Source organism: Schistocerca gregaria, chromosome 9 (assembly GCF_023897955.1).
Source record: "Schistocerca gregaria isolate iqSchGreg1 chromosome 9, iqSchGreg1.2, whole genome shotgun sequence".
Classification (NCBI taxonomy): Eukaryota; Metazoa; Arthropoda; class Insecta; order Orthoptera; family Acrididae; genus Schistocerca; species Schistocerca gregaria.
Window position 1 is genome coordinate 144,981,622 of NC_064928.1, and position 17,737 is coordinate 144,999,358.

A 17,737-nucleotide genomic window follows, 5' to 3' on the forward strand; every position below is an offset into this window, starting at 1 on the left:
TAGAACTACTTAAACCTAACTAACCTAAGGACATCACACACATCCATGCCCGAGGCAGGATTCGAACCTGCGACCGTAGCAGTCGCACGGTTCCGGACTGCGCGCCTAGAACCGCGAGACCACCGCGGCCGGCTTGCAAACTTCATCTGCATTTCGTCCACGCCCGCCATAGATGAGTATCATCTCCGCCTTTTCAGAGTTCGAATACGCCATGGTCACAGTTCCGACAACACTACACTATCACAGACGTCTGGTAACACGGTGTACTACAGTTGGTCTTCGTGCGGGGATGAATGCAGAATAACAATAGCAGCAAACGCTACATGCGGACACTGCGACAGATAGACCAAACCACAACAGTGCACTACAGCCACACTCGTAAACACGGTCGCCATCGTAAACATGTCCCTGCAGATGCTGCTCGCCGACCGTGGCTCGTGTTTGTTACAACACGCAACTGAACGTCGGAGGTTTCAAGCGTCAACTTTAGGTTACAATATCTCCGGATGTAATTAACATTTTACAATGCAACAAACGGCACTGATTACGTATTTGTTTATATGTTCAGATGTGCTAACAAAACTAACGTCGTTCCATTTAAAAAAAACGTAGGTTTGTGTTAATAAACATACTTCCGTGCATTTTTGTAAGTTTTGTATTGTATTAAACAATTACACTAGCCCCTCCCCTCACGTTCGGTATGTGGAACCGGTTCGTCAGTATTTGATGTGGTTTACGAAATATATCCAGCGGGAACATTAGGTGACTCACCCTATATATGATGAAGAACGCACTAATGAGTGATATATATATAGCACTCATTAGTGCGTTCTTCATCATGACCAAACGAACAAGGAAACAAACAAAAAACAAAGAAAAGTTGTCGGCTCCCAGTTTCACTGTTACACCTTCTTTTATGTTTCTTTCCCTATCAATGGTACGAACAGTAACGGTAGCCCACAAGCTATCAATAAGTTTCATAAATTTATTTTCTTCTTTTATACACTTACGGACAAAAACGTAGAGCACCCAGAAGGGTTGGAGAAAGAACATCATCATCTCTCAATTATTTATAGAGACACGGGCTATGAAATGGCACCAGTATCTTACCGGTTGAGAACGCAGTGCCGGGATAACGTTGTGCACATATACAAATAGCGGTAAGTATAGTGTACACAAGGTATAATCGGGTAGTTCGTTGGCGCAGCTGGCTTTTGTAGTCAACTGATTCATGGGAAAAGATTTACGACGTGGTTGTGACCGCACAAAGGTAATTAACAGACTTTGAAAGTGGAATGGTAGTTGCAGCTAGACGTATCGGACTTTCCTTCCCGTAAATATTTAGACTTCAATATTCCGAGAACAACAGGGTCAAGAGCGTGCTGGGAATACCGAATTTCAGGCATTACCTCTCACCACAGACATGCACTTCACGATCGAGAGTAGTGGCGTTTGCGTAGAGTTGTCGGTGCTAACAGACAAGAAGCACTGTGTGAAATAACCGTGGAAATCAATGTGGAACATACGACGAACGTACCCGTTATGACAGTGTAGAGGAATTTGGCGTTAATGCGATATGGCGGTAGCCGACCGACGCGAGAGCCTTTGCTAATAGCAAGTTGTGTATTCCCGCAATTCTGATCGGCATTTCAACGTGTTTGTGGGCTCGCATACTACTTCATCCCACAAGGCACAAGCTTGTGCAATCGTGACATTCGCCCGTGACTCACTCAACTTTCCTATGCCACTTCCGTTCTGAGTTAAGCTTCTGTCGCTCTCTTGTGGGCATGATGTCTTACGCTGGACCCGGAATACAACATCTTGGTGTCTCCTTTGCGAAAATAGTGGTAAATTAATATCATTTGTGGGTGACAGAAAGGGCAGAGATCTCGTCAATACACGACACAGGGGAGAGCTTCTATCGCCTACGGAGACTGTGGTCGTTGCCGAATGCTAATATCTGATAAGATGACCGTTAGGTCAATGTTGAATGGTCAGTTATTTAACGGTTAAGATCATCATCGCTCTTGGCAAAGATCATCCATTCCCCAGGAAAGCCTGGCCAGCGTCTCAACCCTGGAACAGTGTGAACACATGTCCTAAAATGTCACCCGTCGAGTTTTCAGCGGAACTGTCCCGGAATTTTAAATACTGACCAGGGCCCAGGGTACAGGAACTGGGTACATACTTTCATTGCGTCTAATTTGCGAATCATGCGTACGAAGAGAAAGAATGATGTGTTAATTTTCTGTCTCTGTCACTATAGATGATCTAAAATACACATTTCCTCATGTTAAATTAGGTTTTTTTTTTGCATAGTTAAGTTGAAGCTGATTTCATACCCAATTCGAGCATTGTAGAATCAGAAACGATCGGCGTTCGGGAAAGATACTTCGTCCTTCCCGGAATGATGGACACAGCTCGTCAAGCTAGTCTGTCCCAAAGAATAAAGGTAAAAGAAATCCGGATTTCAACAAAGACGAATTTGGAAACAATGATTTTTCTATATAGTTCGTCAGAGGATACGACATCAAAGCAATGCTTGTTATTTTCCCTGTTCCGTTTTCCAGAAAATCTAAAGATACAAAAACATATTCTGGCAAAAGAATAGTGCCGTAAAAACAAAACAATTGCAACTTTCTACGTGAAGAAATATCATCTGAATATGATGGCGTGATATGTGCGTAATTTGCATGTATTCATCACAGTGTAAAACGCGTCCTTAGTTAAGAGTAATTAGATTGGCAAATGAAATTGCGTCATTCCTCGTTTCCAGAACTGCATTTGAAATTTCGTGTGGAAGAACTAACGCCCTACAAACAGTCACGCTTCATGAAGCCTTTTATTTTTAGGTGTCCCCAGATGATTCAAACAGAGGAAATAAAAACTTTTCCTTGTGTAGTCCAATATTGTGATGTTTACTTTCAAGATAGCCTGCGCACATCAACTTGTTGCAGAATATTCCTAGCTTCATCACTTGAAGTTGGTTGTTGAAACTTAACTAAACAAGCATCCACATGATAGTACATTATACGTAAAACTGGTGATCTTTGATTTAATTTCGACATCCAGTTTCAATAACACTTTTATTGCTTCATAACTTCATGGTCACATTACATTTGAAACTGTATAACTGTAAAGTAGCACATCATACGCTACCTACGCTGCAATGATGCAAACATGTTACAGGAGACAACGAAGTCATCAGAGAAGGAGCACAAGCTCGGATTAGGGAAGAATGTGGAAGGAAACCGGCATTGCCGTTTCAAAGGCACCATCCTGGCAGTTGCGTAAACCGATTTAGGGAAACTATGGGAAACATAAATCAGGATGGCCGGATGCTGGTTTGAACCGCAGTGCTCCCGAATGCGAGTCCAGTGAAAATATGTTACAGTTCCCGCCAAAACTCTTGAGAAAATCGACTGAAGATATGACTTACATACAGAAATAATGAAATACATAGATTTTGTAATAATTTGAATTTAAAGAAATTGAGTTAATAAATTAATTAGGTACTTGAAATATTTTAGTTTTATATTGTAATCAGAAAAAAAAGCCGTCATGTTAGCTGAGGGTACTAATGTACTGCTTCCTGGACTCGGATAGGTGCGCCGGTCGCAGATCTAATCCACCTGTCGGATTAACGATGAGGGTGCGGATGTGGTTTTTAGGCAGTTTCCCACATCCCATTAGGTGAATACCGTGCTGGCCCCCAGGTCCCGCCTCAAGTTACACTACTTACAGACATTTGAAAAACGTTTGCACTATTTCATGAATTACACTCGACGCAGACAGCTGGGGTACACTAATGCCACCCCGGGGGGTATGAGGTGGCGGCAGGAAGGGCATCCATCCATCCTCTGACACTAACATCGCCAAATCCATAGTAACAAGGCAGACCCCATGTTGAAGTGGGGCAAAGGCCACAGCAAATTATGATTCTAAGTAGAAAAAAAATTAAAAAATTACTAATACCTGAACTTGGATGTGAAAAGATCATATGTATAATCATTATTTATGCAATATTTGCTCCAAAAATATATCTGTAGTGATTTATCTGAATTTTTCATACGAAAATGATAACCTGAACTTAGTGATGCAGCGCCATAACATAAAACCAATAACCATTGAAATGAATGTTCGCACTTTAAACATATTACACAGCATTTCCTGGCTGCATTAATCATCAGAGTTTCCTTGTAAACCACTTGTTTAATTTTCTCCATATATAAAAGTCCAGATGCCCCAAGTCTTTGTTTATCCAAAATTACTGATACAGCAATCTCCAATTGTTCAGTTAAGAAGGTTGAGAGATCATATTGGTTTGAGTGGGCCTGTAATTATGGTGTGGAGGACAGGGTTGTGAGTAGTTTCAACAGACGTTTGAGCCATGCAAACATTCACTGGGGAACTTCTGTATGTGGCTTTCAATGTGTGACAGATTTCTAGGAAGGAATGTTGAATATAGAGCACTTAAGAGAAAGAATTTAAGCTCTTATATTGCAGCCCAGCTTGGAAAACTTTTGTTGCAATTTACTCTAGAAATAAAACAGGACAGGATGTCTCTGTGTGCAAATAGGACCAGGGTATTTCCAGTTACAAACATTCTCTGTTGGTGGTACTTAGCAGGCGGGTTACAAGAATGGCCAGTTGGAGCTGGACCAATACCAAGGGACTTAGCCTACAGTCACTGATGCACCTTCACTGATGTACAGATAGAACTGTCACCAGAAGCTACTGAGATTGAAATTCCACCAAATAGAACTTACCTACAAACATTTAGTGCAGGCACCTCAAAATACAAAACTAGACACATTATTTCTAAACTGTGACATCCTTACTCAAAAATTAAAAATATACAGATTATTTATGTCTTAGGTTATCAATAAAATATTCATGTAAATGTAATGTTTCATGACAAGATACATTTGCATTTTAAATATGTAGTGTTTGATATCATTTTGATCCACATTTGAGTATTTTTTATTATGAATGAATGACGATTCATTCATAGTAAAAAATACTCAAATGTGAATCAAAATAATATCAATTACTACATATTTAAAATGAATACTCTTTTTTTTTAAATTGTGGGTGGTTGTCTCAAAAAGTTTTTTAAATCACATCATCAACATCTGCATACATACCTTGCAAGCTACCATGCGTGGTGGAGGGTACCCTATACATCTTCTAATAATTTCCTTTCCTGTTCCACTCACAAACAGAGCGAGAGAAAAACGTCTGTCTATATACCTCTGTATGAGCACCAATTTCTTGTATCTTATCTTCATAGTCCTTATGCAAAATGTATGTTGGTGTCAGTAGAATTTATCTGCAGTCAGCTTCAAATGTCAGTTCTCTAAATTTTCTCAATTAATGCTCCATGAAAAGAATGATGCCTTCCCTTCAGGGACTGCCATTGGATTTCCTGAAGCTTCTATGAAACACTTGTGTGTTGTTCAAACCTACCGATAAAAATTATAGCACTCCACCTCTGAATTGCCTTAATGTCTTTCTTTAATATGACATAGTATGGATCCCAAACACTCATGCAGCACTCAAGAATAGGTCACACTAATGTCATGTATGTGGTCTCCTATACAGATGAACCAAAATACTCCAAATAAACTTAATCTGACCAATTGCCTTACCTAACACAGTCCTCACTTGCTTGTTCCATTTCAGGAAGTCACATGTATTTGTGCATCTCCACTGAAGAAGGTGGATTCATTGCCCAGCTAGGACTATAAAATTATATTAATGTGTGGTATCTGTTTTTTCAGATATGTCCAAAAAAGCAGACACCAGGCAGAATCCACAGCTGTTATACATTATATGTAAACTGTAGACCAAGAGGGGAAGAAAGGAAAGAAAAGAGGAGGGGTCACTGCTGTCAGCTGCATTGGGACATTATGTGGAATTGGCAGCAACGCGTAAAAATGTGTACCGGACCTGGATTTAAACCCATGATCACCTGCTTACTAGGCGGGTGCATAACCGCTACACCATACAGGATACAGAGTTACCACAACTGCACGTACTATCTCAGCTCACTTCATGACCAATCCACATTCATACCGAGCATCACCTATCTGCAGCCCCTGTCCATTTCCTCCATATTCGTTCTTCTGAGAACCCCACAGGAGGTCGGATGTACTTGTGCATACGCACTGAAGAAGGTGGATTCACTGCCAAAATCTGCGTATCAAATCATATGAATGTGTGGGAATCTCAGAAGAGGGAATATTGAAGAAATGGACAGGGGGTGCGGATTGGTGACATTTGATGGGAGTGTGGATTGGGCATGAGGCAAGCCGAGATAGTCTGTTCAGTTCTGATTACACTGCGTCCCACGTGTCCCACATGATGCAATGGTTACCACACCTGACTAGTAACTAGGAGATCCTGGGTTTGAATCCTGGTTCGGTAAACATTTTCAGTCATCACTGCTGATTCAGCATAATGTCCCAATGCGGCTGACAGCAGTAATCCCTCCCCTTTCTTTTCCTTTCTTCCCCTCTCCACCTTCAATTTACATATAATGTATAACAGCTACGGATTGTGCCTGGTTTCTGTACTTTCAGACATCTCCAAAAGAACAGATACCACACATTCATATAATTCTGTGTTATTTACATATTTTTTCGTGATTTTTTCCCCCACATCCACAGATCCTTGCTCCTTCCATATGAGCCAACACAGAAAAGTTTCCTGATCCCTAGCCAGAACCAAGTCCCACATACTGTTCAAATGGCTCTAAGCACTATGAGACTTAACACCGGAGATCATCAGTTCCCTAGACTTAGAACTTCTTAAACCTAACTAACCAAAGGACATCACACACATCCATGCCCGAGGCAGGGTTTGAACCTGTGACTGTAGCACCAGTGCGGTTCTGGACTGAAGCACTAGAACCACTCCGTCACAGCAGCTGGCCCACATACTCTTCCTTCGTTTTTGCTTGGCTTATGGAATCCCCCCAAATGGCCTTACCTTCAAATTACCCATCCCCGGCTGCCACCATTCCTTCCACAATAACCTCCACCTGTTTAGATTCCTCCACTCCTTTGCTCTCAACAACACAGTACTGCAAAACCATATCAATCAGGTCCGAACCTCCTTGCAATGTCTTCTCTCTGTTTGTAAAACAACAACCTGCAAACTTCCCCCTCGTCCTCTCATAGCTAACAAACCCTGTCTAGCAGACTTACTACATTGTATTCCACCCTCCAGAACTACCTCCAACCACTACACAGAATCCAGAACCTAGAAAGATCTGAAACACAGTCAAGAACCTTTCCTCCAAAAGCCTTAGCCCTGCGGAAGTGTCAGTCTTTCCCAAAGGCCTCACATTTTTCGCCACCATCAAGTTCAATCATGCAGGGCTTATTAAATACCTTCTCTCTATCCCTACAGTTGAAATGCTTTTCCGCCCCCAGTCGTACCTAATAGACTCAACCAAACACCGTTTTTAAACCCTGCCTGACTCAGGGTCCATCCCCATCCCCACTGTCCCCAAATCAGCCCCTACTAACTTTCCAGAATTTCTTAACCTCGAACCTTGCCTCACCATCATTGCTCAGATCACCTTACATGGAAACCAACCTTACATCCTTCCTAAACACCCAGAATCGCAAACCCCCCACCTGGTTCTGGTTCATTGATGACATCTTTGTGATCAATCTTGAGGGTGAGGACACCCTATCCACAGTCCTCAAGAACCTTGACACCTTCTCTTCCATTCACTTCAACTTGTCCTATTCAACCCATCAAGCTACCTTCCTCAATGTTGAACTCCACCTCAAAGATGGCTATATCAGTACCTCTGTCCATACAGACCTACCAATTGTCAGCGATGCATCCACTCTGACAGCTGCTACCCACTTGAAACAAGAAATCCCTTCCATAAAGCCTAGCCACCTGTGGCCGTCGCATCTGTAGTGACAAGTGACCACTCTTGAAATATATGGAACGTCTAACTGAGGCCATTACAGATCATAATTACCCTCCCAACCTTGTACAAAAGCACATCTTCCATGCCTTCTCGTTTCAGTCCCCCGACACCTCCCAAAGCCTCATCATCTGGCCACAGAGAAGCATTCCTTTCGTGATTCATTACCACCCAGGACTGGTTCCGACTACTTCTTGTCATGCCCTGAAATGAGAAATGTCCTACCCACTATCCTTCTTACTCCACCCACAGTGGTATTCTGCCGCCCATCAAACCCCCATAATATCCTCGTCTATCCCTACATAACCCGTGCCCCCATCCCCTTCCCTCCTGTAATAGGGGTGAAGGGCTCCTTAACAATGTTGTGACATGTGATGAAAGCTGGGTTCACTGTTTTGACCCAAAAAACAAGAGGGAGAGCCACCACAAAGGACCACCAACACCAAAAAATGTTCAAGACCATGCCATAAGCAGGTGAATTCATGCTTACAGTGTTTTGGGATGTCCAAACGTGGTGCATTTGGATTTCATGCCTAAAGGCATAACTATACACTGAGGTGACAAAAGTTATAGGACAGTAATATGCACATATACAGAAGGTAGTACAATCACATACACCAGATATAAAAGGGCAGTGCACTGGCAGATCTGTCATTTGTATTTAGGTTATTCATGTAGTATCCATCACGATTATGACAACACTGTGAGAATGAACACACTTTGAATGTGGAACGGTAGTCAGAGCTAGACACATAGGACATTCCATTTCAGAAATCATTAGGGGATACAGTATTCCATGATCCACAGTGTCAAATTTCAGGCATTATCTCTCAGCATGGACAATGCCGATGTCCTTTACTTAACGACTGATAAAGTACAGTTGTCAGTACTAAGAGACAAGCAACAGTGTATGAAATAACCACAGAAATGAATGTGGGACTTATGATGAATGTATTCATTAGGACAGTTGGCATTAATGCGCTTTGACAGCAAGTACTTTTGCTAAGAGACATTGCCTGCAGTGCCTCCTCTGGGCTCGTGACCATATCAGTTTGGCCCTAGACGACTGGAAAACCCTGGCCTTCATGGACCCAAGTTGTGAACAAGGTACTGTCCAAGCTGGTGGTGGATCCATAATAGTGTGGACTGTGTTTATATGAAATGCACAGGGTTCTCTGGATGTCTGATTACTTGGAGACCATTTTCAGCCATTCACAGACCTCATGTTCTGAAACAATGATGGAAATTTTGTGAATTATGTGCACCATGTCTCTGGGCCACAATTGTTCATGCTCCATTTGAAGAACGTTCTGAACAGTTTTAGCAAATGGTCTAACCATTCCAATTGTCCAACGTGAATCCTATGGAACATTTATGGGACATAATGGACAGGTCAGCTCATGCACAAAACCCTCTACCAGTAACACTTTCACAATTATGAATGGCTATAGAGGCAGTAGGGTTCAATAATTCTGCAGGGGACATATAATTATTTGCTGAGTCTATGTCACATCAAGTTAATTCACTATTCTGGGGGAAAGGAGATCCAACATCATATTAGGAGGAGGTATCCCATGGCTTTTCTCACCTCAGCATAAACCCTGCAAGGTACTGCAAGACCTTCAGAAAACTGAAAGCACAAGTCTGAAGTAATCTGTCACATGAAGTAATCTGTCCTTCAGCCTGACAATGCCAGAACACACACAAACACAGTGACATCTGCAACAGTCTGGCACCTTAGGTTCATTGTCATGTCATTCTCCATACATACTGACTTGGCCCCATGTGATTTTCCCCTGTCCCCAAAACTGAAAGAACACGTTCAAGGGCTTCACTTTGATAGAGATGCAGTGGTGTGAGCAGAGGTAAGGTTGTGGCTGTGTCAACAAAGTTAAACATTCTACAGTGACAGTATCAAAAAACGGGTCCCGCACTGGGAGAAAGGTGTTCATTACCAGGGTGACTTTGTTGAGAAAGAAATTTGTACATGTGAAAAATATAGATGCAGACTGTTAATAAAGTTTATTTTGCTTAAAAGCTTTAAGTGTTTTCACATTTAAAAAAATTCGGAAATATTACTTTCCACCACATCCTCATAGTATACTGTATTTGTTGACATGTGGAAAAAAATAGGCTAAGGATGTGGAAACTGGTTGAAATGTAGAGAAGTTTGGCAGCTCAGTGAGTGGTGGAATGCTGTCAAAGATATGAGTTTAAGAATAATGTAAACAGTTTAGTGAAGGTTAGAAGATGTAACAAATTAATTGTAAAGAGTCTGCAGATAAGGCAAATTAGACATGAAATAAACAAAAACTAGTCAGGCATATGAAATTGTGCCCCATAAAATAGCTATGGCAGAAATACTTTCAGATCTCTGACTCATATTATGCAGATTCAAACAAACAATAATGACCTTTTAGCAACAGAAGTAGAGTTTCAGATCTCTGACTCATATTATGCCGATTCAGATAAAAAATAATGACCTTTTAACAGCAGAAGTAGACATTAATTGTCATACGCTAAATGAAGCACTGAGAGTAAAATTTCATTGGGTCCAACTGGATAACAAATTAAACTGAAGTCAACACCTGGATAAACTAATTAAGAAACTCATTTCAGAATATGGCATCCTTAGAAACATCTCTCACTTGTTGACCTAAAGACAGTAGCGTTGATTTATATTTCATATCTTCACTTTCTATTGTCTTATGGAATTATGGTATCTTATGGGGCAGTGCATCTCAAGTAATTGAACTGTTTGTTTAGTAGAAGTGAGCAATAAGAATATTGTGTAAAGTACATAAACATATGCTTTATAAAAGCTTTGTTAAGGATCTTAGAATTCTTGCACTCACTTCGAGAATAGATTTACTCCTTAATGGTGTTTGTTGCTGATAATAAAAGTCAGTTTCAGCTCAGTTATGGTTTTCAAAGTCATATATACAACACAAAAATAATTTACAGCAAGCTAGCATTATACTGGTTAGTGCTATTAATGCTTATGATACCTAAACTGTAGGGAATGAATTAGGGAGAAAGCTGTTGCTTTGGGAAAAAACTGCTACCTCCTCAGTTTTTCTAAAGAGCTAATTTTTATCTGGTATTAGTAGCTTAAGATTTCCTTGATTACAGTGGCATTTTCTTACATCTGTAAATGCTGAACCTTATTGAGACGTCGTTTTTACTTGTCATGCAGATTTAATACAAACACTGTTACTTGCTATGTAGCTAATAGAACTTTTCAATCCCTGAATCTAGATATTAAGCTTATGTGTGAAATGAATATCTTGTAAAGTATGCTGTTAATTTCCTTTTTAAGTGACGGATGTTCCCAATTTCTTGGTTAGTATTAGATGAGAACTTGTTGAATATCTTCTTACCAGGGCATATAACTCCTATGTAAATCCTAAACTAGGAGAGAAAATCTACATCAAAATTAACCCTAAACAAAGGGATGAAATCTACATCAAAATTATTGAAAAGTAATGCCTCCAAATGTTATATACTAAAAACCTTTAAGAATTTTAATTATAACAGACATTACTAACATTCAACATCTTTATTTTTCATGTTTACATATTTGCAGCCTTCTGTGACTAATGGGCTCCAAATTTTAACATGTAACAGGGCAATGTTAGTGCATAGAAACAGCGTGCTGTAATCGAGATTTGGATTCAAAGATTTCATCCACACATGGAGCATCCTTTCCTTTAAGATGACAATGTCAGATGACACACAAGCACTGCAACATTTGCAGCAATGCAACTCATTGGTTTCGCTGTTATCAATCATCCTCCATACGACCCCAATTTGATGCCATTCAATTTTCATATGTTTCCAAAACTTAAAGGCCACCTTCAAGGAATTCACTTTGATAGTGATGATGCGGTGCCTGCAGAAGTGTTATTATGGCCCTTGAAACAAAACGAAACATTCTACAGTGATGGTATCAACAAATTGGCCTCACATTGAGAAAAATAAGTTTGTCTCCAGGGGACTGTATTGAGAAATAAATATGTAGATACGAAGAGTAAAGATGTAGAATGTCAATAAAATATGTTTAATTTAAAAAGGTTTAAGAGTTTTCACACAAAATATTGAAAGATGTGCCCATGTATTTATCATCTTGTACTGCTGCTTGATCTACTTCATCATGTTCCTTCAGAAGAGACAACTATTTTGTCTTTCTATCAGTTTCACATCACTTTCAGTCAAGACTCTGTGAGAGCTTATTTAGCTCACATGTGGCCATTGGCAGTATACTGCAGTTCATTTTGTTTATTGGTTCATTCTTGCATAACTCACAGCTTTTGATCTCTGCAGATTAACCGTCAGCCTTTATGTTCCATATATATTATGTGAATGAGCAAATGAAACACTGAGTGGGTGGTCTAATTCAGTATGTGATTTAATACTTATCATTAACTCAAAGTTCTCTTGCATGCCCACAACAGTTTTACTACACTGCTGGAGATAAACACATATTTGATAATCTTACTCAATGCTATCTGCTAGAACAAAGCGTACTCATTTTCAAACTGACAATGCTTGTTTACAGCTTTCCCCAGAACACCCTCTTTGTGCTTCAATAAAATAACATTTGCTGTATTACAGTGCTAGTTCAACACAATATAAAACATGGAGAATTTATAATAGTAAAATTCTGCACATCGTATCATTCAGAAAAAAACAGTAATCAATTTAATGGAGTCAGTTTTATTTTTTATGTTTTCATGTGGTTGTCACAAGTTTGGCATGCATACATATTAATTTTGGTATATTGTTCACTTTTGGAATTACCATCAGGTTATCATTGTGACTCATGCTACAAGAAAGATAGAAAATGCTGTCTCAGTCTGATGGTGTAATTAATGCTGCTACTTCACTGGAATGAAAGATGAAACCTTGTGATGCTTGGCAGGTAGTGCACATCATGGGAACAAGAAAATCTAGAAAAGAAAAAGAAAAAAGTACCATTAGTATAACCTTCTTGTAAGAACTGAAACGTACCTGTTGTTCAGTGTTTAGAACAAAACAAGAAATAGAATAATTTAATTAGAAAATATTAGACTTAAAAAAAGATATTCAGAATGAGCTTAAGTGTTCTAAATATTGTTCCTCCTTTCTTTTATTTTGATCATTCCTTGTCATGCAAACTTTATTTCATATAGTAAGGTTTCCTTTATGTACAGTATTTTGATTATTGATTTGTTTGTCTATCTGATTACAGTCTATGCATCAAGAACAACTAAGAACCTTATTTACAATAGCTGACAAAACTGGTTTGGTCAGTCATCAAAAACTGTTGAAATTATCATCCCACCTGGGAAATTAAAAATACTCTGTCACTTACCTAATGTTAAGTATTATGGAACCAACTACAGTTTAATGGTCAGAAGGAAATTAAAAATAAACTGTCACTTATCTAATGTAAAGTATTATGGAACCAACTACAGTCTAATGCTCAGAAGGAAATAGCATGCACTTAAATCAAAATGGAAAGAAATTCAATCAATTCTTGTATTACTAGTTTAGTGCTGCAGTTAGTCGATGACTATTACTGAAAAAGTGAAGTGTAGAGTATCTTCATTTTCTGAACTCATGTTTGCATTGTGTACTTGTGGTTTCCACCAGTGCATTGCATGTTCCATTTGGGAAGTATCTTATTGTAGAGTTGCATGTACTTAATTGGTGATTTAATAAAGTATGTGGTTCTAACATCACTCATACTTTACTGTGGATTGAAGTACTCACAAGCAGTGGCTTTGAAGAAGGCTGTGGGTGGTCAGAAACACATTACACAAAAGGAACATATGGTGACCTTATTAGTTAATGGCAAGCCTACAGAAGTTTCCATCGAACATTTCAAGCCGGCCTATATGCTCCAGGAGGATGACACTGCTGGTTAGGCTCCAGATTGTCACTCTATGCATATGTCATACTATGTAGCAGTGCAAACTCCTATTCTGTTCATCAGACCAGTCTCTACATCCAGTGACTACATCAACTGATGCAGTTGCTGCTGAGACTATGCCATTGACTGATCAGTCTCCATGGAGCACTCACCCAGTTTCTCCTGTTGTATGTCCAGTCTGCAAGAGGGCTGGCAGGATTGTATGGCACAAATCTCTCTTCATCCCAGAAACTCCACTCTATGAGGGGGAGGAGGGGGGAGGGGGCTGTGTGAAGACACAATCAGTCAAAGACTGAGAAGTGAAGTGCAGAGTATTATTGTTTACTAAACTCATGTTTGCTTTGTCATGTTTTCCCTGCCAGTGCATTGCATGTTTTGTTTAGTGAGTATCTTCTTTGTAGTGTTACATGTATTCAATAGGCAGTTTAATAAAGTGTATGATTTTAATATTGTTTATGCTTTGTTGTGGATTATGTTTCTGATGATCATGGCACATGCAGTTTGGAAAAAAGTGCACTGAAGCAAGACATTGTTGTCATGCAGATTTTTAATCTCCATCCTTTGATCTTTATATACTTAGTGAAGTATGCTACAGAACAATGTAGGATAATGACAGAGCAGACTGTACAGTAAACATCACCAAAACATGACAGCTTGACTGTTCATAAATACAAATCATGAAAAATGTCTTTCCTGGGATCTGCCACAGGGCTGCAAGTTGTCCAAGGTAAACTTATTACCCACAGGCTCAAAAATAATGGAATGCAAGATACAATAGCATTTTTTTCCATTTGATTTACAATTATCTTAAATTAAGGGTTGATTCCTATTTTTTCATGTTTGTTGGCTTCTTATCCTGCAAGCAGTCTTTCATCACATCAAGATTCTCCCATTTTTTGCTCATTGACTACTTTATTCTTATACTGCTAATGCTGAAGTCACTAATGCAAGGAGTAGTCATAAGGTTTTAATTTTCGCCTCAATGAAGAAACACACTGTGTGACTATACAATTTGCTGATGGTGTTAATCCTCTGCATATCTGGCATGCATTGTGACATGTTCTTACCAATTGTGGATGGCTTTGTGGAGACTTTGGTTCTGGAAGTAAGGGAGAGGAGAGGCACTAATTGACAGTTCAGAGAAATTACATATGTGACTGTGTCTTATGCAGAATGAACTGACATGTTGTCATGGAGCAAATACACTTAGATGGCCAGCTGCCTGTGTGCCCACCTACAAACTTGTCATGCTATAGATTAGATTAGATTACATTAATACTTGTTCCATAGATCATGAATATGACACTTCGTAATGATGTGGAACATGTCAGGTTAATAAAAGATGAATGTACAAGATTTTACATTGGACAAAATATTGCATGACACTAATGTTTAAGTTGTTGTTGTTTTTTTCCCTTAATTTATATCTAAAAATTCAGCCAATAAGTAGAAGGAGTTGTCATCTATAAATTCTTTTAATTTGTTTTTAAATGTTGGTTGGCTATCTGTCAGGCTTTTGACACAGTTTGGTAGGTGACCAAAGACTTTTGTGGCAGCATAATTTACCCCTTTCTGTGCCAAAGTCAGATTTAACCCTGCATAGTGACCATCCTTTCTCCTGGTTTTATAGCTATGCACACTGCTATTACCTCTGAAATGGGTTGGATTATTAACTACAAATTTCATAAGTGAATATATATTCTATGAAGTTACTGTGAGGATCCCTAGATCCTTAAATAGATGTCTGCGTGATGACCGTGGGTGGGCTCCAGCAATTATTCTGATTACACCTTTTTGAGCAATGAATACTTTTCTACTCAACGATGAATTACCCTAGAATATGATGCCATATGAAAGCAGTGAATGAAAGTAGGCATAGTAAGCTAATTTACTGAGATTCTGTGTTTTATCAAAATTTAAAGAGAGTCCATTTGCTGAGAACCACTTAATAATTTTGTGAAAAACATCATTTACAATTACATCACTTAGTTCTTGGTTTTTGTATGTTATTACTATACTTGTATCATCAGCAAAAAGAACTAACTTTGCATCTTCATCAGTGTGGCATGGTAAGTCATTAATGTATATCAAGAACAGTGGGACCCCGTACTTGATAGCCCCCCAGTTTGAGGAATCAGCTGTTGTTTTAACATTACATGAACCACTTATTTCAACTTTCTGCATTCTTCCAGTTAAGTATGAATTAAACCATTTGTGCAATGTCCCCCTCAAACCATAATGATTTAGCTTATCTAAAAGAATTCCATGATTTACACAATCAAAGGCCTTTGAGAGATCACAAAAAATACCAGTGGGTGATGTCCGGTTATTCAGAGCATTTAATATTTGATTAGTGAAAGTGTATATAGCATTTTCTGTTGAAAAGCCTTTCTGAAAACCAACCTGACATTTTGTTAGTACTTTATTTTTACAAATATGGGCTACTCTTGAATACATTACTTTCTCAAAAATTTTTGATAGAGCTGTCAGAGGAGAGATTGGGCAGTAGTTGTTGGCATCCAACATATCCCCCTTTTTATGCAATGGTTTTACAATGGCATATCTCAGTCTATCGGGGAAAACACCCTGCTCCAAAGAGCTATTACATATGTGGCTGAGAATCCTACTTATCTGTGTGGAACAAGCTTTAAGTACCTTGCTGGAAATGCCATCAATTCCGTAAGAGCTTTTACTTTCAATGAGTTTATTATTTTACTGATTTCAGAGGGAGAGGTTGGTGGAATTACAGTTGTTTCAAACTGCACAGGTATGGCCTCTTCTATTAGTAGCCTTGCCTCTTCTAGTGAAGGTCTAGATCCTATTTTCTCCACAACATTTAAAAAATGATTATTGAAAATATTTTCAATTTCTGATTGTTTGTTGGTACACTTGTCATTCAGTTTTGTGGCACTAAAGTCTTCCTGTGCTCTTGGTTGCCCTGTTTCCCTGTTTGGTGTTATGTTTGTCTGACAGTTTTCCTCTTATGACTGTACTATCTTAGGACCACATCTTGGTAGTCCAAAAAGACACTCAGTGTACCCTGCCTGGTCACAATCAAGCCCTCACCTTTTTCAGAAGAGGGGAATCCACATATTTGCAGTGCTTGCTTTGCTTCTTTGTTTTGCACTAAAGTAATACATCCAGCACTTGTCCATGGTGATTAGGTGGCTAAAGCAATCATCTTGATTGGCCTAACACAGCTTCAACATTTCTGTTGCTGCCCTGTTCCATTGAGGTTTTTGAATGTGCATGAGAAGTTGCAGAACCCGATGGGGGGCAAGCTTCCTCTTGTTCAAAATACCCTATGAGATTTTGAAAACTAAATTTCACGTTTTTCACTGTGAGCTGGATTATGATGTGCTGTGATGTATCGTTCCTGATTACTAGACTTTGCACAAATGCCCAGCACTAAATCCAAAACTTCTGGTGTCTCAGGGAGGGAGGACTCAAGCACAGTCTATAGTGAACCTTCTTTTGATGTGTATGATAAGCTTGGTGCATCCCTCCCCTGTCACTTCCATACCTCCAAAGCCCCACCTCCTTTCACACTTGGTGCCCATCTCTTTGACTATCATCAACAAGAGAAGACAGTTTGTAGGCTGTCTACCATGCACTATTTGGGTCTGCCATGAGATATGAACTGATCTTACAGAGAACCATTTCAGAGTACTATGAAAGTTTTATATTAGAGAAATAAGCTATGCAAAGAATGCCATCTAAGAAGGAAGATGAAAACTGTAAACTGCTGTTTCAGTTGTTCAATATCTTACCACTGCCATGCATTTATAGACTGAAACACATTAATTATACAAAAAGCACTTAGAACGCTTACACAAAAAATCTAATACCCCTCCCACCTGAAACTAAAAACA

The 17,737-nt window shown here is 39.3% G+C and overlaps 1 protein-coding gene across 1 annotated transcript in view; it reads right to left on the minus strand.

Annotated features, from left to right (window-relative positions):
* Positions 1 to 12,647: 12,647 nt before the first annotated feature.
* LOC126291867 (general odorant-binding protein 72-like) overlaps positions 12,648 to 17,737 on the minus strand; it is a 63,757-nt gene continuing 58,667 nt past the window's right edge. Inside the window, exon 7 of the mRNA XM_049985588.1 lies at positions 12,648 to 12,900. Within this exon, the coding sequence (XP_049841545.1) occupies positions 12,883 to 12,900 (18 nt within the window). The 3' untranslated portion in view covers positions 12,648 to 12,882. The remainder of the gene's footprint in view (positions 12,901 to 17,737) is intronic.